This window comes from Musca vetustissima, unplaced genomic scaffold (assembly GCF_032173495.1).
Source record: "Musca vetustissima isolate MV318-11 ecotype Yass unplaced genomic scaffold, APGP_CSIRO_Mvet_v1 utg17259, whole genome shotgun sequence".
Taxonomy (NCBI): Eukaryota; Metazoa; Arthropoda; class Insecta; order Diptera; family Muscidae; genus Musca; species Musca vetustissima.
The window spans coordinates 1-25,204 of record NW_026876880.1 but is presented as its reverse complement, the minus strand read 5'-3'; the positions used below and the strand labels follow the sequence as shown (position 1 = coordinate 25,204).

Sequence of the window (25,204 nt, the reverse complement as noted above, 5' to 3'; positions counted from 1 at the left end):
GCGAGAGAAGGGGAAGAAAGAAAGAATAAAGGAATGACTGGACAAAAGTTAGCTCTCCAAAAAGAGCTGGGCAGTAATGGTTTATGGGATTTTAATAATGTGTGGAGCTAAGCAGTAGCTTCATCCTCCACCCAAATATGGTCAAGGTATGCTGGTTGGTAGACAGCGATATAAGGTTAGAAAATGGTATTTGATTTCCAGACAAGAAAAAAAGGAAAATCCTCACACACAACGAGGTAAAACAAAAATAAAAATCATTTGACAATGAAGTAAAGAGAGAGAGAGACAAATGAAGGAAAAAAAAAACAGAAATATATTCATGGCATCTAGGGTATCATGACTTGTTTAATTTTCCTCCTTTTTTGTCCTGATGGAACAAAGCAGTAGCTGCAGCAGTGGCATCAAATCTCATCACGAGATCTTGTAGTCGGGATAACAAGTTTGCCACCACAACTAAACAATAGACAGAAGATTTTCCAGCCACACATTATGGCCGATGAACTGGCAGGCTGGCTGGCTGGCTCATTATCTTTTGTCGTCAGGAGCATGAATGGAAAACTAGTAAATGAAGTCGAGGTTCCAATTGCACACAACACAAAACACAAGAATGAAATGTTAAAAATCTTTAATTTAATTAAAATTTTTCCTTTACAATTGTTGTACACAAAATGATAAAAATCAGAGCTTCCTTCGTGGCCAGAAAATGAATGGAAGAGAGAAGGAGAGTATACACCAGTTGGCAGACGAGTGACTGCCTGCCTGCCAGGTCGCTACTGCAAAACGCAATTTGCTGTAGAGGGTAAGACCATGACACTCACGAGTCCAGTCATTCATTCAGGCCACCAGAAATCAGCAGAATAATTGTTTTGCCAACACGCATAAATGCTGCTCCTGCTTCTTAAACTCCGTCGTCGTTTTGGGCACCATCAAAAATAAAACTAAAGAAGGTCTGGCTTGTTATACTTTGTTGTCCACAGCACTTGCTACAAGGTCTTTATCCTACTCATGACTTGGATGTCATTCCCTTTATACGGCTTGAGTTAGTTGTCTTGTCTGGTCTGAAAAAGGGAACCAGTTAAAGTGGTCTTGTTGCTGGCAGATGATGCCTGGCGACATTGTGTGGTGCAGAACTGCTTAGCCAGCACATTTGCGGAACATTTTATGCCAACAATTGGCAAAGGAAATACCAGGGAAATAAGGAGAATATTCCTGAGGAAGAGTAGGAAAGGCGAAGAGGGAAATGAAAATAAAATGTTCTGATTGCCAAGTTTTACTGCTTGGTTAACTATGGCAACATTTTTGAAATTCCGGTATTTCTTTCGAAGGCGAGAAAATACGTAGGACGATATGCTCTGATATGAATGGCTACAAATATTCAAAATTCCAACTGATAGCCAGGGTCGAAAAATCTGCACAATTAAGTTGTTTGATAATGCAACAAAGTTGCATACATTACGAAGGATAATTAATAATCGACAGATCAAGTTTTAGGGGAGAGGATGCAATCACTTTCAAAATGAATAACTCTTTTTATAACACAAAATTCTTGAATAGCTTTAAACCAATAAATATTTTTTCGGTTTGATGTAAAAATATCCCTCGTAACATAATTCAACGAAATTCTGGTAATTTACAATACCACTTCAATGCTTAAAGCCTTCAAACCTACATCGAACGCATTCTGTATGATAACACAAAATGTCTAAACGACTTCTAATTACAAGCCTAATCGATTTCACTACGAATATTTATAATTTGTTCTGTCATACAAGGTTTGAAGGATTACAAACCACCATCAAACTCATCACATTCGGGTTCATATCAAACCTTTTCAAACTTGCAGTAAAATTTCTCTACCTCTTTTAAATTCAAGCCTAATCGATTTTATTGCAAAAAAATTCTGATTTTTTTTTTCTGTCATACAAGGTATGAATAACTTGAAACCACATTCGAACTCATAACATTCGAAATGGTTGTATGACAAAAAAGTACTTGGAACCTAAATTTACTGTGATTTGTGATCCAAATGTGTCTTTAGAATTCTTAAAAGCGTTCCGAATGTAAAAATATTTAATTTCCTTAAGGAAGTTTTTTAATATTCGTTCATGCATATGACCTCAAAGGCTTCAAACATCCATCAAACTATAATAAAGTCTATTGGGTTTACTGTCAAAACTATTTCTCATACCTTAATCCTTAATCTGATCCAAATTCCTGTTTTCAAATTGCGTTTAGGGGCTTAAAACATCCATGAAACTATTTTGGTATGACATCAAACCGTTTCCAACTTACCCTTATATGTTTTAAAATAGTTTCAAATCCAAATATATTTGTTTTCCTGCTAGAAATGATTAATTTCCTATCATCCATATCAGCGAAGAGGCTTCAAACCGCCTTCAAACTCAAACAAATTTATTCGATTTAATGTCAAAATTCCTCCTCTACGATTTCATTAATAAATCTTTATAATTTTCTATTTCAAATTTACTTGTAGAGCCATCCGAAATCCTTCAAATCTTTTCGGTATGACATCAGACTATTTCAAACATGCCTTTAAAGTTTCTGAGGGAAATTATTAATTTTCATCATATGGATGATGTGAGAGCCTTCAAACTTCCATCAAACACAATAATCGTCATGGGTTTGATGCCAAAACGGTTCATCTAATCTTAAACAAATAAATCGCGGTTATTTTCCAATAAAAAAATACGTTTAGAGCCTTCAAGACTTCTTCAAACATTTTCGGTATGATATCAAACAAATTCGAACTTGACTTTAGAAGCTTCAAAAATACTTTCCAATTTGAATATATTATATTTCCTAAAGAAAATTATTAATTTCCTATCACACATGGGGTTTGAAAGGCTTCAAACCTCAATCAAACTCAAAAAAAAATCCGCATGGTGAAGAGATTTCTCATCAAATCTCTTTATACAACCTTAAGTTTTTTTAGTCATGACAATTTCCTGTTCCCATGTTACGTTTAAAGGTAATACAAATCCTTCAAACATTGTCGGTATGATATCATACAATTTCAAACAAAGCTTTAGAAACCTTAAATTAATGCCAAATCAAAATGTAATTGATTTTATGAAGAAAATTATTAATTTCATATCTTCATTATGGTTTGAGAGGCTTCAAACCAGCTTCAAACTCAAAAAAATCGTTTGGATCTAATCTCAAACTTCTTCCTTTAAACTCTAAATAATAAATCTCCATAATTTCTTTCCCGAAAATTACTTTAAGACCCCTCGAAGATCCGTCAAACATTTTCGTTATGACATCAAACCATTTCCAACTTGCCTTTGGAATCCTAAAAAAAGGCTTCTAATGCAAACAGATTCAATTTCCTAATTTCTTTATCATCCGTATAATCTGAGAAGCTTCAATACACCTTCAAACTCAAAAAAATACATGTGGGGTTTGATGACCAAATTTGCCGCTTAACCTTAAAACACTAAAAAGTTTTTTTTGTACTCCCAAATTATTTTTAGAGCATTCAAAAATCCTTCAAACATTTTCGGTATAACTTCAAACCATTTCGAACATACCTCTGGAAGCCCGAAAAAGTTTCCAAATGTAAATGTTTTTGATTTTCTAAAGGAAATAATGGATTCTTTATCATCCGCATGACCTGAGAAGCTTCAAGCCGCCTTCAAACTCAAAAAGTTATACGGGGTTTGATGACTAAAATTTCCGCTTAATCTTAAATTATCAAAAAACGATTATATCCTGCTCCAACATTAATCTAGACCCGTCGAAAATTCTTCAAACTTTTTCAGTATAATATCAAACTACTTCTAACTTGCCCTTGGAAGCCCAAAAAAGGTTTCAAATGCAAAAATATTTAATTTCACTGAGAAAATTATTCATTTCATGTCACACATGTGCTCTAAAAAGAGCTTCAAACCACCTTCAAATCCAATAAAAATAATTTAGTTTGATGTGAGAATAATCCCTTGAAACTGAGGCGACTAAATATGAATTATTTTTAACCCTCCAATTACATATAGACGCATCGAACTGGGGTCAAACTTTTTCGGTATGATAGCAAATCATGTCGAACTTGCCTTTAAAAGTTCTAAAATCAAATATATTCGATTTCCTTGAGGAAATAATTATTTTTCTACCATAAATGTGCCTTAAAAGAGCTTCAAACCGCCTTCAAACCCAATAAAAATAATTTAGTTTTATGTGGAAATAGTCCTTTAAAACTCATATGACTAAATCTGAATTAATTTTTACTATAGAATTACATATAGATGCCTCGAACTGGGTTCAAACTTTTTCGGTATGGTATCAAACCATATCGAACTGGCCTTAAAATGTTCTAAATTCAAATGTATTTGATTTTCTGAAGAAAATAATTATTTTTCTACCATATATTTGGCTTGAGAGGCTTCAAACCTACTTCAAACTCCAAAATATTCATGTTTGAGGATAACTTGGACATTAGAGGGTGTTTTTGATATTTAAGGGACATTTTCCCTTTAACAAATCTTAGGATAGGCACCTTGAAACCCTGGTTCGAAGCTTGTTCTATTTTAAATTGCTTCTTCAAATTCTGCCGCTTACAACCTGACTTAAAACTGGTTCTCAACCCCAAGAAAGGGCTTCTGTACGTACTGAAGAACTCAAAAGGCAATGAACACAAAGAAAAGAATGTAAGGATAAAGAAAAAAGAAAAACTGTAACAAAAGAAGGTATACCAATAATGTGTGAAACCTGCTGTTTGGCCCTAACATATTTCATGCTGAGCTGCAGTCACCACAATGGCAAGTTTCCTTTTGCGCTGTTTGGTCGTCATTCTTGCAACATTTGCTTTCATTTCATAAAGTCAGGCATGCAACAGCATGGTTCAATGCATTGTCGTTATTGTGGCACATGCTTCAATTTCATTTTCGCAAAAGATGCAATTTTTTTTTGTTATGCCTTAACGGCTGCAGCCATGGAGGATGGCATCGAGTGTCAGTCAGCCAAGAATGGTAGGATGGATGGTTGGATAGATGTATGGCTTGTTTGAGAGACTTCATGCTGACTGGTTGCAACATTGATCTTCTATCATCACATAGAAATATTCATATTGGTAACGCCTTATTTGTAATTGATATCTGGGGTTTCACTTCGCAACGCAGCAAATTTTTTTCTGATTCCCTTTCCCGATTAGCTGCTGAAGAGAGGAAAGTAAAAGAAGAATTGGAAAATAAAGAGCATGGGGAACAAACATTTAATTTTTTTCTTCAGTCTTCCTTTGTTGCTCGATCTGGTCTATGATTAAACAACTACATGTGTTGGAGCTCTTATATGAAGTCCATGCCACATAAATGAACTGGTCCACAGTTTGGCTTGGCTGCTGTCATAAATGTGGTTGCCTAGCCTGACTTATTGCCATTCAGATGGCAAATATTTGTTGCAGCCAACCAACCAACACTAAGATCTTGAGATATTTTCCATTATTGTTTTTGTTTCTCCTCCATGGAACGATGATGTTTTAATTAATTTCACTTTGTTTTTCTTTTTACCCATCATCAACAGCATTGCGCGATTCTGGGAAAAAATCAACAGACAATTGAAAGCATTGTCGATCGAGACCCGGCCCGACCATTGTTTGTCTTTGGTGTTAATGGCAAAAAAATCCAATCCAGCAACAAAAGTGAAACTTGCCATCAAAAAAAAAGTACAATAAAACAAAATGAAAAACTATAGACTGCCACATTTAATTCGCACCAGATTAGTCGGAATTATATGGTAATAAAAATATTTGGAATATTTTAGAAAATGATTATACCATTTACGTTTAGGGTATCGTTTACAAATCTTAATTTGTAATCAACACTTTTTTGGGAAATGACATTTTAGTTGTGGTTTTCTTTTCACGAAGAAAAAATAAATGGAAATGTCTACATTTCCATTGGAAGGAATTTCAATACAGAAAAAATAAACATTAACTGAAATCATATATGGCAGGGCTACTAAGTGAAATATTTGTGGTGGTATTTCCAACCATAGTTGCTAAAACCCAAGTTGTTATTGAAACAAAGTCGTTAAGAGTAAAATATTCATCATGACAGTATTGATTTCTTAAGAAATTTTTTTTCTCAAAACAGTTTATATCATATTTACGGTTTAAGAGGCTTCAAACCACCTCAAACCATATGGTTGGATGCCTAAAAAGCTACAAAACCCTTAATTACTTAATCAACATTATTTTATAATACAGAATTGCCCTTACAAGCTTCGAACTACCATCAAACATTTTCGGTATGATATCATACTATTTTAAACATTCGTTTAGAAGCCTCAAACTGCTTCCAAATACGTCTATATTTAATATATTAAAGAAATTTTGCATTTCCTTTGTCAAACCAACAGGTCGAAAGCCCTCAAATCACGAACTACCTTCAAACATTTTCGGCATGATGTCTATCCCTATCACACATTCTATTGGCAGCCTCAAACTTCCTCAAAATATTTATATATTTAATAATTTAAATAAATTTTAAAAAATTCTATTAAATGTATGATTTGAGCAGCTTCAAACCACCTTCAAACTCAACAAAATTACAATTGGAGTTTCAATAGAAACTATAGTTCCAAATACAGACACACACTTGTGTTTTTTAAATTTTCAAGACATTTTTTTCCAGTGTAAAATGGTCCTTCGATTAGTCCATATCCTCATATTTTACTAAGAGAGAACCATTTTAATGTTGAGAATAGGAATGGGTATTAATGAAAGGGATTAAAATGACTCTATGTTTGAAATATAAGAAAACGGACTAGTCGAAGGACCATTTTACACTCGAAAAAACGTAAGTTATCTTGAAAGCATAATTTATTTTGTTTAAATGCCCAATTTTAAAACCAAAAAAAAATGCATTGACATACAGAGTCTAAAAATTTGCGATCCATAAAGTTTGAATATCTCAAATAAAATTATGAAATGTTGACCTTTAGATTGGATGCTGAAATGGTCTTTCGGCCTATCGGTTCGATATGAAACCCATACCAACTTGAGAGAAAAAAATACCAGTAGTGTTGGCGGTTTATTTGGGATACCATTTGTATTTAGTAAAAAACCAATTTTCTTCTAAATATTCAATGAAAAATTAAAAAAAAAAAACAGACCTGTTGAAGGACCATTTTACATAAAAAATCAACTAGTGTGTGTATTAGTTTTGGTCCTTCGATAGGCAAACATCAATGAAATGTTTTACTGACATAATCAAATAAATGTTCCTTCGAGGAATTCAATTCCGAAAATTAGATCATTTGATTTGCAGATTGATCCATTAACTACTTCAGTGAACTTTTATTTAAATTTAAAATAGTAAAAATGGTCCTTGCAATACACACTAAGTTGCTTTTCTATAAATAATATTTTTTGCAGTGTTAAATGGTCCTTCGACTTGTCACATTTTTCGTAATTTACCCAGATAACCTTGTCATGTTGTGGGAACAGTTTGTGCTGACCTTAAATGTAATTTTTTATATTAAAAATGTACCGAAATCTAACTCCACAATGTAAAATTGAGAAAACAGACTAGTCGAAGGACCATTTTACACTGAAAAAAAATATTCAACTAGTGTGTGTATTAGTTTTGGTACTTCGATAGCCAACTCCTCAATGAGATCATTACTGGAATAATATAAACTAAATATGTTTGGAATAAATTGTCCTTCGAGACGTTCAATTCTGAAAATTATATAATTTTATTTGCAGATTGTTGCTTCGCATTTTCTTTGGCCTAGAGCCTTAAATTGCAATGCCTTGATTATCTGTCCATCCAAAAACACATCTGGAGCCTTCAAACTTATCTCCAAAATATTCCGTGATAATATCAAAGTATTTTCTTTACAGAAAAAAATCGCAGAAAGTATCTTCTGTTCGATTTCAAATTAATTTAAATATCATCAATCACCTACTGCAAAATTTCCTTTTTACGCCCAGTTTAGATGGAAATCTTGTCAAAAAATCGCACAGATTTCATGACTAGCTTAGTATGTCATTCAGACATCATTGATATGCCATCTGAGAGATGGAGTAGAAGAAAAAAAAAGATAAATGTGTCGTTGAAGACTTTTCACTTTCCTTTTTTTCTCGGAGAGTACGAAAATCCTCTTAACTGCGACTTTCATCTGATATAGGCTGTAGCATAGACAAGAAAAATAATCATTAGCATGTTAATGATATGAAGAACTTGAATATGGTATGGTGGTATGACATGGAAGTTGGTGGCTGGCAACAAAAATCCTGTTAGATAAAAATAAACTCCAACTCTCAAACACACACGCTATTTTTTGGCACGCAGCTTCAGGGGTATGTTAATGATCTGCCAAAGCTATGAAAAGTGCGTGTAGAAGAAAAAAATGGTCCCCTTTATGTTCTATTGCCAGGTCTATTATAAATGTATCTTGGCCTTGATGGAAAAGCTCATGTTTGTTCATGCACATTTACCTGTAAGTAAAGTCGGAACTCTATAACTCTGTGTAGCGGCGTGACTTTTTCATAAATCATTTTATGTTCTCAGCCATAAAATAGTAAATTAAATAAATTATTGCATGCAATCAAATGCTTAGACAAAGGAGGCATGGAAGTCTGGCGGGATAACAAGAGGAGAAGAAAGAAAAATAACGCCTCAGCATCCTCCTTTTATATTACCTTAATATGGTATTTATGGTTATGGCTTATGGTTATGGAGTCTCTATGTCAGCCATATGTGTATTTACTTTTTCCTTCATTTTCCCTCCTCCTTTCCTTCTTTATCGTTTTATTTCTTTCATTCCTTTGGCCTCATATAACAATTGTTTTGAAACCACAATATCCAAATGTCTTAAAGAAATGGGTGTAACAACTGTTGCGGTTACAAATAAATTGTGGTCTACAAAGAAAAAAATACGAAACGAGACGAAAAATGTTCTTTGCGGTGTACCCTCTTTTTGCCAACCATTTCTTTGGGTATTTAGAAATTTAAGGCAAATGTTTGTATTTACTTAAAATTTTGAAAATGTTTTGAAAAATTCAAGGAATGGGAGAATAGTGGCTTCAAACTACCTTCAAACCTTAAAAACCAATTTGGTTTGATGTCAAAACAGCCTACATAACCTTACTTATGTTTGGGAAATTAATTATCATATCACACAGAATATGGTCCTTCGAGGAGTTCATTTCTGAAAATTAGACAATTTGATTCCCAGATTGGTCCTTCGACCAGGTCAATTAACTTGTATATCACAAAAAATAAAATAAAAATGTTCCCTAGATTACACACACTTACACTTTTCAATAACTGTAATTTTTTCCAGTGTAAAATGGTCCTTCGACTTGTCAATTTTTTTCACAATTTACACAAATAATCTTTTCATATTGTGGAAATTGTTTGAACTGATCTAGAATCTTATTTGTTATAAAAAAATATACAAAAATGTAACTCCACTATGAAAAATTGAAAAAACAGACTAGTCGAAAGACAATTTTACACTGGAGAAAATATTCAAATAGTGTATGTATTAGTTTAGGTCCTTCGACAGGCAAATAGCATACTCCTCAATGAGAGATCATACGGGGATTATATCAGCTAAATATTTTTGGAATAAATGGTCCTTCGAGGAGTTAAATTCTGAAAATTAGACAATTTGATTTGCAGATTGGTCCTTCGACTATTTCAGTGAATTTTTATATAATTTCAAAATATTAAAACTGGTCCGTGGAATACACACTTTTTTGCTTTTCTATAAATCTAATTTTTTCCAGTGTAGTATGCACCTTCGATTGCCAATTTGTTCATATTTTACACCAATAACCTTTTCATATTGTGGAAATAGTTTGAACTGGTCTTAAATTTCATATATTATAATAAAATGTACCAAAATCAAACTCCATAATGAAAAATTGAGAAAACAGACTAGTCGAAGGACCATTTTACACTGGAAAAAAATATTCAATGAGATAATTAATGGGATCATTACTTAACAGCTATATATTTTTCGAATAAATGGTCCTTCGAGAAGTTCAATTCAAAAAGTTAGATCATTTTATTTACAGACTATTTCTTGGACTATTGCATACTATTTCTTGGACTAGTTCAGTTAACCTTTATTTCTATTTATAACATTAAAAATGATATGTTTTTCTATAAATAAAAATTTTTCCAGTGTAATATGGTCCTTCGACTTGTCATTTTTTCGTAATTTACCAAAATAACCTTTTCATGTTGTGGAAATAGTTTAAACTGGTCTAAAATGCTTTTTTACATTAATGAATGGAAAGAAAATGTCGCGCTATATTGACAAATTTATCAAGCGGACTAGTCGAAGGACCATTTTACACAGGAAATAATATCAACAATTCAGAAAACGGTTTCTTGAGAGAAATTCACTGAGGTAGATTGAATATTGTAATATCAGCCATATATGTATCGCTATTTTGATATTATTTATTGATTTCAAAACCTTGAAGATTTCTTCTGAGGTTTGCAAAACATTTTCAGACGTTAATATTATTTTTAGGGTTACCTTTTTTTCTTCTCCTTTCGGCCTTCTTCTTTTTGTTGCTATGTTTATATATGGCAATTGTTGTCGTTTTATTTTGTTCTGAGACATTTTATTGCAAAGTACTGACATTTTAAGTACACCATCAGAACAATAAAATTGCATATTTTATGAGATACAATAAATATCATCTCAGCAGTGGCGGCGGCAGCGGCGTCGAAGTCGTGCAAAACCCCAAAAAAAAACTCCTACAGACAAACTTACAGACCAAACGAATGAACGACCGAACAAGAAATTGTTTAACATAACCTTAAATAAAAAAGTGTAGTATATGTATTTTAACTAAGCGTTTAATGGCTGGCGGCGATGACGACAACGAAGTCGTCGGGTTCTTTAGTTTTCCGTTCCGTTGACAGACCAAGAGAGAGATGTAGCAACGAGACACTTTGAAACCCCATTGTTTTGTTTGGAGGATGTATATATAGTTTGTTTTTTTCTTCTCAAAATGAAAGCAACATGTGGAGACATATTCTATGGAGAAGCGAGCGAATGCAAAAACAAAATGACAAAGAACGAAAAAAACAGAGCTGTGGAGAACTGTCTGACATTTATGGTCGAAAGGTTTATGTAAGTTTCATCATAAATGTTAAATGATGGTCCTTGGATTCAGATTTTTTTTGGTTGTTTGATTCTGTTTGTTGTCTTGCTGTGTATAAGAAGGAATACAATTGAAAATATTTTAAATGTATATTTTTGGGGAGAAAGAAAATAATCTGTTTACTCTAGCTTCATAGGTCGAAGGACCACTTCTGTACACTAAACTTAAAGCACAATTTATTGAAATATATAAGTGTCAGAAATATGTAAATAATTATATTATCTAGCTAATCGAAGTACAATTTTAATGCCAAAAAATTCTGTAGACTAAAATTAATTAAATATGTCTACAGAACTGATTAAAGTAAAATGATCTGCATATAAATTTCACAAACATTTTTTCAGTGTAAAAGTTGGTCCTTCGACTATGCAATTTTCACCAATTTGGTACAGAGAAGTGATAAGTAACAATGTAATATCATGATCAATGTAAATCTATTTGGTCCTTCGACTAGCATTCAGGTATAAACTGGACAAAAATGAGAAAATCCAGCGTTGGTAGATTTACAATTAAAACTCTTTAATCATTCAATTAAATTTTTCAATTCTTTTAAATATTTTATTTAATATTCGATTTTTGGAGATTTCGTTACTTGGGTTTTGGTCCTTCGACTCAGGTATTATTGGCTTTTACGTAAGATTAAAGGTCATTCGATCATTACATAAAGCCTGTTTTGGTCCTTCGATTAGTAAGTATTCTAATCTGTATATGAATATTAGGTTTTATGGTGCTTCAACTAATCAGATTGTTGAGTTCATCGACAAAAAACCTTTAAATTTCATGATTGATTTCAAAATATGATCCTTCGAATTGGTGAAATTCGATCTAGATTTAATGATATTCTTTTAAATTACTCATATCTGTTTTTAGTGTAAAATGGTCCTTCGACCAGTTAATTTTCTCTTATTTCGCACAAAGCTAGGCTACCGTTTCATAGACAAATAATGATAAAACATTTTGGCACTTCGATTATTTCATAACTACCAACTACCCACACTTTTTCACAGTGTAAAATGGTCCTTCGACTGGATTAATTTCACATAATATGCAATGACGAAATAAATTCCAATATATTAAGTATTTGTGCCACTATGCTAATGTTTGTTTTAATACTGAGATGATATGGTCCTTCGACCATTAAACAAAACTGTGTTTGGTCCTTTAATTAGTACAAATTCTTGTATATTTTTTTGGTTTTCGATTTGATGGTTCTTCGACTTATCACAAGCTTTTGTTTTCAGAGAAATTTCTATTCAAATGAACATTTCACCAGTTTTTATTTTATTTATTTATTTTTTTTTTTTGATATTAGATTTTATGGTCCTTCGACTTATCAGAATCCCTTTTTTTAAGAAACTTTTTTTTTCAAATTATGAACATTTGGCAAGTTTTGTTCAAATCAAATAACATTTTCTGTGTAAGAAAAATGGTCCTTCAATGAACTTTTGCCCGGTTTTGGTCCTTCGATTCATAAAAGTAATATTTTAAAATATTCCTTTCACGATTTTTTGGTCCTTCGACCTATCACAATCCTTTCTTTTCAAATGATGAACATTTGACTAGTTTCGATCTTCAAATAAATCAATATTTTCTGTGTAATAGAAATGGTCCTTCGATTTAATTTACTTCATAACTCAAGTGAGGATATAAAGGTCCTTCGACTTGCCCAAATTCCTCATAATTGAAACAATTTAAATCCCACTTCATCATTTAGGTCATTGACTTCCGCCCAATAAACATAAATCCTGCAGCCTTCTTAACCCAAACCGCCGTTATCTTTCAACCTCACGCAGTGTCTTAAACTTTATCACGAAAATATTTAAAAAACCAGCATGCTTACATTGTAACTCATTTGTTGTCGTATTTTGCCACATAATCTATATGAAATTTCATAAAACCGTTTAACAATTTTAATTGCCCACAAACACACTTTGGACAAGTTACGCAAAATGATGAAAAACTGGTTACTTAATGGTCAAAAATCGTAATGTGTGCCACCCATTCATCTTGATGTGCCGTAATGAGGATACTTAAGATTCTAATTTGAAAGAACCAACAAAATTACCGTATTGCAAGCTAATGTCTTCTGGCATTATGCTGGCAGCGCTATGGGAGGAAACGCTTTGGAAATTCATATAATTTTTCATTAGATGGGAAACACAAATATGTGTCGGCGTTAATGTATTTTGGTATGTGGCCGTTAGCGCAGTCCCGCTCTCCAAACATCCATCCGCCCGTCCACATCTATCTTCGTCAATAATATTTGCCATTTGTCAAGTCGCTGCGGCCTGGTGAAAGTCCAAAAGTAATCATTTGCGTGTGCAAAGAGTCAACTAACGTGTTTATTTTCTTTCTTCATGGCCAGAATGTCAGTCGAAGAAGAAGAAAAAAAAAACAACACAAATTATGTGCTCCAGTTTTATCGGGAAACAGGTAACATCCACGATTCATTAACACTGCACAACATTAAAATGCAGTTAGTGATCATTTTAGTTGACGGCGGCGTAACTTTTTTATTTCTTTCATTTTTTTTTATTCGAAGTCAAAACCAGCCAACCAGCCAGAGTCAGAGTCATTGTGGCCTGTAATTATACCATGATCTTGGAAACCGTTCGGAGACAGAGAGAGCGTGGAGATTTTTTGTGGTCATGTTTTATGCTACCCGGTATCCATGCGGTAACGGCCATGCTGCTAAAAACATGACACGTTTTTGTTGCTGCAACATGATTTGTTTGATCGCAATGACATTTTGATTTCTTCGCACAGCACAGAGTCAGCCAGCCCGCCGGCGAGAAGCAAAAACGAGGTGTGAAATATTCCACTTTGCCGAGTCAATAACCGGCTACCTACCTACCGGCCAGAAGAGCGAATTATTGTAATATTAGAATCGAATAATAACCGCTTGAATGGGCTTTTAAAATGCAATCAACATTATTTCAACTTGATGCCGAACTCATTAATAAATGACTGTTCTAACGGGGGAAAATATTCTTGGCACATTTTATGTCGCATTAAATTTAAACGAAATTTAAACATCTTGGGTTTTCTTAAGGAAGTATGCCGATAATAGAATAGGGCAAGTCGGATTGTGGAGTATTTACTGAAACAAAATGATATCCTTATAAATTTGAAAAATATTTTTTTCAGTGTAAATGTTGGTCCTTTGACTACACCATTTACACTTCCTTCGGTACAGAAAAGTGTTAAATAGTCCTTCGACTAGCATTCATATTTTATACCTGATCAAAAATGTATGGTCCTTCGACTTCCGACAAGAAGCTCCATTTTCAGACATATTCTTGCTTGACCACTGCATTTATCTATGGCAAACTGATCTGCTTAAAAATTCCACGTATATTTTTTCAGTGTAAATGTTAGTCCTTCGACATAGCCATTTTCACTTATTTGGCACTGAGAAATGAAAAATATCAATGTAATACCATGATCTATGTAAATATATTTGGTCCTTCGACTAGCATTGAGATTTTATACCTGAGATAAATGTTTGTGGTCCTTCGACTCCAGACAAGAAGCTCCATTTTCAGGGTTAATGACTCATTTAAGTTATGCAAATATTCTTGCCACATTTATTTCAAATTAAATGTAAATGTGAAGACTAATTATCATTTATCGAATGCAAACTGATCTGCTTATAAATTCCACATATATTTTTTCAGTGTAACTTTGGTCCTTCGACCAAACAATTTTCACTTATTAGGCACATAGAAGAAATAATATTTCAAATATATCGAAACTATATTCTTCTTCGACTAGTACAAATATTCTTATAAATTTCTCCAATGTTTTTCAGTGTAAATTTTGGTCCTTCGACCAGGCAATTTTTACTTATTTGATACCGAGAAGAAATATCAATGCAATATCATGATCAATTGAGATATTTGGTACTTGGTACTTTGACTAGCATTCAGATTTTATAGCTTAGCAAAAAAGTTATGGTCCTTCGACTACAGACAAGAAGATCCATTTTCAGGGTTAATGACTGACTTAATGGATGAAGATATTCTTGTCACATTTATTTCAATTAAATTTAAAAGAAGCCTAATTATCATTTATCTATGGCATATGGATCTGTTTATAAATTCCACATATATTTTTTCCAGTGTAAATTTGGTCCTTCGACCAAGCAATTTTCAATTATTTGGTACAGAGAAGAAACCATATTTCAAATATGTCGAATTATATTCTCCTTCGAATAGTACAAATATGTTCCTTCGAATTGTTGATATTCGATATTTATTCATTTGTTAACCACAAATATTTGTTTTCAATGTAAAATGGTCCTTCGATCAGTTAATTTTCTTTTATTTAACACAGAGGTAGGATAATATTTCATATTTTGCAAATGTTCACATATTTTGGTCCTTCGACTAGTTCAAAAGTCTAAAAATGTTTCTTTAACGAAACTCCTCAAAATATTTTCTTCGAAAAAATTCCAAAAATTCTAACATTTGAAATATATTTTTGTTTTATCGAATTATTAATTTTATGCGGGGTAAATGGTCCTTCGACTATTCACAACTATTAATTTTTGGACATATATGTGGTCCTTCGAGGCATCACCGTATATATTATTATGAATAGTAATTTTTTGCTTGGAAAATTTATCATTTACATTATTCCTACTCTTAACTATTGTTATTCACAGAAAATTGGTTCTTCGACTAGTTTAGTTTTTATTCTCAAGGGAATAAGTTTTGTTACTTCAATTAATAAAACTTAAAATAGTGTATACAACTCATAAATGTTTGAATTTAGGCTAAAGTCATTTACATTTTTAATTAAAAATGTGAAATTTTGGCAAGGTTCTCAGAAGAAGAAGGAAACCTCGACTAAGAGAGATTGACATGACTAATTGTAAAGCGTTGAAAAATTCATTAAATTAAAAAAAATGTGACATGTTGCAAGGGAATGAATTGGCCGACAGTAAAATAAACATATTTTGCATTTCGTTACGTTATTTGTCTGGCATCATTTAAGGGGAAACAGAATAAGCCGAACATGACTTTATCTTCATTGTTGAATTTTATTTTTGGCGCATGCGTGCATTTTTTAGTCATGTCTTTTCTTTTTAAACTTCCTTCTTAGCATGTTCTTCATTTTGGCTGGTTTTATGGTAGACGAGAAGACAAGAAATAAAGACGAACCATATTTAAAACAGGTATGATTCCACAGACATATTAAACACAGTGAAAAAAAATTCATCAAAAGAATTGGGGTTGAATAGTTAAAAAAGGGGTCGAAGGACCATTTTAAGTAATTCAAACAACTCGAAGGACCATTCTCTGAATAAAAGGTAGGGCTTGTAAATAAATGTGGCGCGATCCGAAATTCCATTGTAATTTGCAAAACCCTTTTATTATCCGAATTAGTAGTTAGAATTTTGTATTGAAGTCGAAGGACCACCTTAACACTGCAACGAAGGTCCAAATTCAATAATCCTTCAATATTTTGCTTGCTTTTTAGTGACTCCTTAGAGAACTGATAAAATTTCCATATGGTAATACTCCCTTTTAAATGTATGAAGTCGAAGGACCATTTCCATATGAATGAAGTCGAAGGACCATTAATTCCATTATACGGACTAGTCGAAGGACCATATAATTCTTCGATTTGATCCATTTTATGTTCATGTTTCCGAATATTTTCAATATTTTTAACTCCTCTGTATAATTTAATGCAGTCGAAGGACCATTTTCTTCATTGCAACTCTCAACGATATTCCCTATGACTTTTCTTTCACTACATTCAACCAAGTTTTGTTTTCATACTTGTTCCCCACTTGTTTGGTGTTCATGTAATACTTGTTCTTATACGTCTTCGGTTACACTAAACAAATGAAAGAAATCGACAACAAATAACGAAGAAGATACAAACATGTAGAACAAGTTTTATATAAATACGAGACTTCTGCTGCTTGATTCTATAACAAGTAGTTACAAGCAACTTGCAAAATAAGGGAAAGACAAATAGATGGTCGGACGAACGGACAGACGTACCGAGAGACAGAGTGTTGAATATGAAAACGATCGTGTATGGTACAATAACACCCTGACAGACAATGAAGCAAGAAGACAGGCGGACAGACAACCGGACAGGCGTACAAGACTCTCTTCAAGACGGAAAGGAAGAATTGTCGATGTTATTTATTGTTTGATTCAGTCCTCTGACTTGAATTTCCGATTCTTCCTCAAATGCATTTGCAAAGCAGAAGCCATAAATTATACTTAGTCATGTTTCCGAACAGAGAGGAGTTTATTTATTTGTGGGCCCTGAAAAAGAGCCTTTTCTTTGGCTTACAATGTAAAGAAGAGTTGAGGCTTGTTGATGCAACATGTTTACACGACAAGATGGTTGAATGTCTTTGCCCACTGGAACTTTTCTTCCCTACCATTTTCCCTGCTGTACCCTTTCAACACCCTGCCATTTGAACTGTTCTTGCCAAGGTGATCATGTATGCACACAATTTTTCCATTGAGTTGTTCCGAGTCGTTGAATGAATGACTTTTTAAGGATTTTTTGTCAGCTCATCTCCATGTTCTTTTTTACACTTTTCATCTTGTTTTCTAATTATAATCATCACATAGTGGATTTTATTATGTCGTTCCGAACAAATGAAAGACATGATTCCGAAAGGTGTTTCTATTCTTGAATAAGTCATTAGTTGTGATGACTTTTGTGTAATCTTTTTGGGCCAAAACAAATTGCATGTGGAAGAAACTTCGACGAAGATTTCTAGTTGAAATTATTGAAATTATTCTTTATCTTGTGTGGGTTATTATCAAATGAATCTCTTTGGTAGCCATTAAGAACATCCTGGCTTAAGAGGAACATCTAATAAAACAATATAAATGATTGATTATGTTTCTTGAAAATAAATTATGGTCAGTGTATCTCGTTCATCTAATATGAAATGGTCCTTCGATCCAATCAGAAAATTTCAAAATTGCATATACTACCGAAAAGATATACAATGACACATAAAATCTAATAAACACGAAGTAAATGCATTCTATTCATGGAAATAAATTAAATTTAATATAATTTTAAGTCAATTCTTGAGGCAAACAAAAGAAAACTATCAATCCATAATTGCAAAACTTTTATTTGATCGATTCTCCTCGTTTTGCATAATCGAAGGACCATTTTCTCCTTTGATTTACAGCTAGTCTCAAAAGACCGCTGTGAAAATCAAACACTTCTAGGCCAATCGAAGGACCATATCAGAAGCTTCACCATGCCAAAGGACCATCTCAGATTTTAAATTATTACCTTTCGTCAAAATAGTTTTGAAGATTTTTTACATTCGTCCCAATTTAAACTTAGGCGAACAAAAAACCGACAGCTTTACATTTCCTTTAAAATCTTACGATCAGACGCATCTTCTAGTAATTTGGACAAGTCGAAGGTCCATATTCTCTTTTTTAGTATTCCTGTAGTTGACGATTAATTCATTTATTCTGAATTAGAGCAAAGGACCAATGGAATGGAGTGTCAGCTGAATTTTTAGATTTGTGTGTTTGTTGTTGCAATTTTTGGAGTACTCGAAGGACCATTTTTCGACTGATTTCCATCCACGTTTCTAAAAGAAATTGAAATGTTGTGTCCATTTGTTATGATAATTTAAAGAGGATTTGGTCCTTCGACCAATTTAATTTATATTAAAAATTAATTTATGACAAAGAAAAATTGTCCTTCGACATGCTCCAGTTTATATTTTATATAAGTAGGACTAGCCGAAGGGATCAAATTCTCTACGGTTTACCTCAGACGAAGGACCATTTTCTCAGCAACATTATGTTAAGCACCTCTTGGAGTTTCTGAATATTTTCCCTTAGCTGTGTTAGCTTTGATCGGTCGAAGGACCATTTTCGATTTCGAAAATTATTTTACTATGTGTTTCAATGAGATTTAAATAGGTTTCTCTTAAAAACCCTTACTTTAGTCTGGCAGAAGGACCACTTTCTCCTGCAAACTACGGCAAATTGCCACGTATTTATTTTTTCTAAGTATGGTCACTAAGACGAAGTACACTCCGTTCAGTTGCAATTCTTTTAGTTTCCTTCAGTGGGAATTTAATGACATTTTACTAGTCGAAGGACCATTTACATTTCTTGGCTTATTAATCATAGTTTGGTGTGGTCGAAGGACCATATTTTTGTTTCTTAATTCAATGATCCTTTGAATATTCTGAACACTATCATAAATTTTTACATTTAACGGAGTCGAGGCAATGATTTACTTGCATTCTATGTATTCATCAAGTAAATCAGTCTTTTTTATAGCTCGAAATAGTCGAAGGACCATTTCGTCATCTATAAATTAACACATTTTAATTGCATTTGCCTTAAATGGGTTAATTATCCTTCTACTATCCTCGTACTTTAGTCGCATAGTTTACATTGCAAAGAAGTAGCATTTATATTGGAAAAATTGGGGAGAATCGGTAACTATTGGCAAATTAGGTCCCCGTTTTCCATTTCGATTACGCCCTTCTTTTCCATAAATTAAAAAAATACTTAATATTTATTTTTCTTACAGTTTATTTACAGCAAATTAGTTTTACACACAACATCAAACCAACTGTCAGTTTTTTGAACAAATTGACAAGAAGTCTTAACGAGACTTTGACGCCATATTTCTTAATTTCTTGGCTCGGAGGTTCGTGGTGGTGGTGATGTTGGTGCTCTAACCAAGTCAAGAAAAACGAAGCAACTAGCAACTAGTGGTTACAAAGTAAACTAGGCGACAACTCATTAAACGCGTAATATGGGCCCACATTGTAGATTTTAAGCAACCACTGTATTTCATTTTGGGAATGGGTGTTGATGTTGCTGCATTAACTTGGCTTTTTCAACAAATTCAGTGGCTTGGAAAAATGACAGTTTCTGCGACATTTAATATTTAATTATTTGATATTTAGTGTCATTAATATTGCTAAAATAAATATATTTTTTAAAAGGCAGTTGTTTCAATTAATGGTCCACAAAAAGAGAGATATGGAGGAGGGCGAGCGAAAATTTATAGAAATATGGTTCGTGTCGGGGTGGAGTAAGCAAGAAACTCACAAACACAAAGCTGCACCCTATTCCATTCAATTGATTGTTAACTCTCGAGTATGGTATTGCCTGGCTGCCTGGTAAGTAGGTTTTCAGTTTTGGCCATGTTTACTCTAAAAGGTGTTGCAAATTGTCACCGTAATCGATAGTGGGTATAAATTTTTGTCACCAAAGTGGCCACTTCCCCTCTCTCCATCTATTCTCTGGTGTACGAGCAACCATATTGCCAGTTATTTTCCAATCATTGACAACGTTAAAGAAGTCATTTGCTACAAAACAAAAATATCGATAACAAATAAAGCTGCCGTTTCGAAAAACAAGCAAGCAGTTTATCAACTTGACTACCCTGTGTAAACATGGAATATGATAACTTCAACTGCAAGTCCGTCCTAGAAGTTTGCTTGTATGACCAATTTATTTGTTGCTAACAAATAATTTCACAATGAAGTTGTCATTTGCAATAATCCGAAATAAAAGGATTAAATTACCTATTAAAAAAAGGATGGGAAATTTTGATTGATATTACTTTCTACTGAAATGTATCTTCGTTTTTTGGTAGCAATAATAATGTGTAATTACTTAGATTGGATATATAGAAATTAAATCCAAATGAATGTCGTAAAAGTGGTCTGAACATTTGATTATATTTAAAATTCCCATGTCGTTGCAGTGAATACAGTTCGAACCAGTCCATATAATATCCGAATCTAATGTAATTAAATTTTTTGTAAGCTAGCAATATGATAAACCATATTTCTTTAGCTAATTATTGGATCGTAATTCAGAATGACCAATGTTTTTGCCTTTTCTGTTAATTATGGCTAGTCGAAGGACCATTTTCCGATATAAATAGAGAAACAAATAGTTCATATGTTGTGAATAGTCGTAGGATCAAAACTTCACTTTCCAAATAGTAACTCAGAACGACCAAGTTTTTGCCTTTTCGGTTAATTCGGACTAGTCGAAGGACCATTTTCCGATTTCATTGTAATTAGAGTTGGTTCTCTATTCAGTCTTTTATTTTTCAATATTAGTTGTGTAAGAGGTTCAGTAAGGATCATTTAACTTTCAAAACTAAGATTTTTGATGTAGATTAAAGTAGTCGAAGGACCATTTCAATTTATAAGACCTTTATTTCGGACTAGTCGAATTGTCGGAGTACCATTAACTATATATAAGGTTATATTTTTGGTACTGTTAGTCACACTTCTCAATTTATAATTTACGCTTCTCAACTAAGAATATTGAATCCCCTTCGAAGGACCAGAAGTCCTTAAGGTTGTAATTGGTTTCCGTAATTTTTGGACGAGTCCTTGAATCATTTCAACCCCTATCATGGCATATTCGACGTGTTTATTTCACCTTTATTTTATAATTGGATACCAGTAATTTTGACTAGTCGAAGGACCATTTCACATACCAAATAAGGGTTCAAATAATTTAATTTTCATTTTTTCGTATCACAAACTGGTTGAAAGAGCATTAAGGGATTTAATTGGCCACATTTTTATATTTCTGCACAAAAACTTAAGCGAACTTTTATACCAAGTACGTAAAATGCAAATTTTTGTTTGTTTTTGTTATCTTGAAATGCATACTCGTAATATTGAATAGTCGAAGGACCATTTCACATTCTAAATACATTTATTTTCTCTTCTGGTAGTAGCTTGAACTGGTCGAGGGACCATAGCGAAGTTCGCCGTTTATGTTTGACATATTTTTAAACATATATTTAACATTTTTAGACACTGTATGTAAATGCAAATTTTTTAAAATTCTAAATTCCGCTACAGAAATTGTGCTTTCCCGATGAATTCATAAAAATATAGCAATTTTTATATTAATATTTAATTTTTCATTAAAAAATGCCCTCACTTTAATTATATCGATTAAATGTTACCCCATTTTATATCCTCTTCATGTTTCGCTTATTTTTTTTCACCTGACCTCATTAGTTCGAACTGCAAAGAGAGCAATGTCCATGCCAACGATATGCAAAACAAAAAAAAAAAAAAAAAACAACGCCAAGCAGACAATTTCAAGGATATAACCTAGATAATTGAAAAAAAAAAACGTAAAACCAGAAAAGAAATTGGTAGGGGGCTACTTCGATAGATTTCTATAGGAAAATGGTAGGAGATAGCATGTCAAGTCGTTAGTATTTTACATTCCTCCTGACACAGATAGATGTGATACCTGTTGAAGCTTAAGCACGTCAACGGTTGTGTCCTGATGTCATATGGTGTGACAAAAGAAGAGAATTTCATAATAAACGAATTTCATGCCATAGAAATACTTATTGATTGTATCTTTCGCCCCCTTGATGAAGGAGAAGCAGAAGAATAGAAAGAGAGACATTAAGGCAAGGCAACGATTAATTTTCTTGGCACCTCTTTAAAAAAAACGGAGGAATGTATGAAATTCTAGAGCCTGTAATGCGGAGAATTTGTGTGCGAGTGTGTGAGGTCTTCACAAAAAAAACCCTTAAATAAGTATATGTCAGGCAGTGTTATTGTCCTTTGTCAACTGTGGCAGTAGTAGAAATGGAAAGGTTCACTCACCACCATCTGATAGATAGGCGGCGATTGTTGTATGTACGAGTTTGTATTATCGATGGCCGGATGTGTTTTACACAAAACTGTCTGCAGTTGTGTTTAACATTTAAAGGATTTATAAGGCGACGGCGATGAGACAGACACCATGCGGAGGGTCGATCGGTCGTTTGAAATTAAAAATAGGCCCTGACAAACAAGACGGCAGTCAATCAACCATTATTCCCTCAAAAACAACACCACCACCATCGCCAGCACTTACTGAGTATTAAAAATAATGTCTGTTTGTTTATGCAACATGTTGCCTTGAATGGTTCGCCGTTGCATAAATATTATTTTTAGAAAATGTTTTTCGTCTGTCTGTCTGCTGCTTCCATGTCCTCGGTATAAAATTATGTTGTAGACAACATTACTGGCATATCAGCGGAATAACAAACGTAATATCCTTTTGCTATATCCCATTTTATTTGCTATTCTCTCTTTATTTGCTTCGTTCTTCCTTCCGCTTACATTGAAATGATGATGATTATTTGCTATTATGCACAAGTAATGGTTATTAATGGAATAAATATTGGGATTAGAAAATGATATGCTTTGTGGATGGCTAAGCTTTTGAAAATATCCATTTAATCTTTGTGTGAATTAAACAGATGCAGGGTATCCGGCTATTATTCCGTTCAATGGTTTTTATAATTGCAATGCTGGGATAATATTCTAGAGATTTTGAAAGTTGTTATTGATTTTTGTAATGGAATCAGAAAATATTTCTCTGAAGGAATTTTAATGGGGTACACATTTTTTATTTTCACTTGCATCCATATGCGCGTAGTAGGTCGAAGGACCATTACTACATACTATAGATTGGAATGCCCTTCTTTATACCCTACACAACTATGTTGTCAGGGTATTATAGCTTTGTGCAGCCCCAAAAGTTTGTAACGCCGCGAAATATTGGTCCTAGACCCACCTTTATGTATACCGATCGTCATATCTCGACTAGCTGAGTCGATCTAGACACTTACATTTATTTCATTAACGCGTAGTAGGTCGAAGGACCAATACTACTTTTATAGATTATAATTTCAGGATTTAACCGTTCGTTTTTTTTTCAATTTCTGGATTGGAATTTTCACTTCAGTTAGTAATAGGGACTAGTCGAAGGACCATTTGAGCTTCATATCTAGCATTTAACTTGTCAGGAATTAATGTTAATTACCCGGAATCGCACGTTTTATTTTTTCAGGTTTTAACCGATCATGGGATTTGTTGTAACTTGGACTGGTCGAAGGACCATTTCAATTTTTACAGACTATAACATTACTGTGTTTTTTTTCTATTTCTGATTAGCAGAAGGAGCATTTCACAAATTGCTTTTATTTTTACTTGCGTTAACAATTATTTCTCTACTTCTTCATCGGAATTAATTGTTTTTATGTTTCACGTAAGTTAGCAGTAGGTCGAAGGACCATTTAAAAATGTTCACTCTCAGCGGAATATTTTATTATTTTATTTTCTGAACTCGAATTTAAAATTTGTTGGGACACTAGAATTTTTGATTAGTCGAATGACAATTGCTATTACTCTTTTTTCACTCCTGTTAGTAACTCGGACTAGTCGAAGGACCATTTCAGCTTTTAATTTAAAATATGTTGTATTTTAAATCCATTTAAATTGGATACTAGTATTTTTAAATAGTCGAAGGACCATTTTTCATTTAAAGTTAGGTAACAAATACTAATATTTCCCTTCTTTTCTTAGCTCGAAGGACCATAAATATTGTATTTGAAAAAATTTGGTACTTTGACTTCCTATTGGATATAAAATCTCCTTGCCAAAAATAATCAATATCGGTCCAGGTATTGGTATAACCTCCATATAAATGTATCCTCAATATTCCGGATTTTGAGGAGTTTGGGCACATTTTTCAACCGAATTGGCTATAATTTGATATTTAGAATTCTTGTTAGGTGGCACCTTTCCATAGCTACATTTTTTTATATTGTGGTCAACTAGTTAGGGTAGTCCCCATATAACGGTACCTCTCAATATTCGATATTTCGGGGGGTTTGTGGACGTTCTTCAATGAAAATAAAATCTCCTTACCTAAAATTATGAATATCGGTCCAGGTTTTGATATAGCCACCCAAATAACGGTACCCTCAATATTCGGTATTCATACTTTGAAAAATTTGGTACTTTTACAAAACTCACACTTCTAAGAAGAATTGAAGAAGTCATAGTAAAAATTATAGAATCTAAATAAAAATAAATTTTCCAACATACCTTTCCTCCAACTTTCAGCGAATAGCCCATATCGGGTGGCGTTTGCATTTGCATGGGACAGACAAAACCAATATCCCTATGAGGATGTGCACTATCCATTCCGGCATAATTTTTCCTCGTTGTAACCTTTTTCGAAATCCGTG

General features: G+C 33.2%; 1 protein-coding gene across 1 annotated transcript in view; it reads right to left on the bottom strand.

The window, feature by feature from the left end:
• The window catches only part of LOC133321405 (frizzled), a gene marked incomplete at its 5' end in the record, with an annotated part of 168,094 nt that extends 142,898 nt beyond the window's left edge, over positions 1–25,196 (bottom strand). Inside the window, one exon of the mRNA XM_061530493.1 lies at positions 25,062–25,196. Coding sequence (XP_061386477.1) covers positions 25,062–25,196 — 135 coding nt within the window. The remainder of the gene's footprint in view (positions 1–25,061) is intronic.
• Between the last annotated feature and the right edge of the window lie 8 nt (positions 25,197–25,204).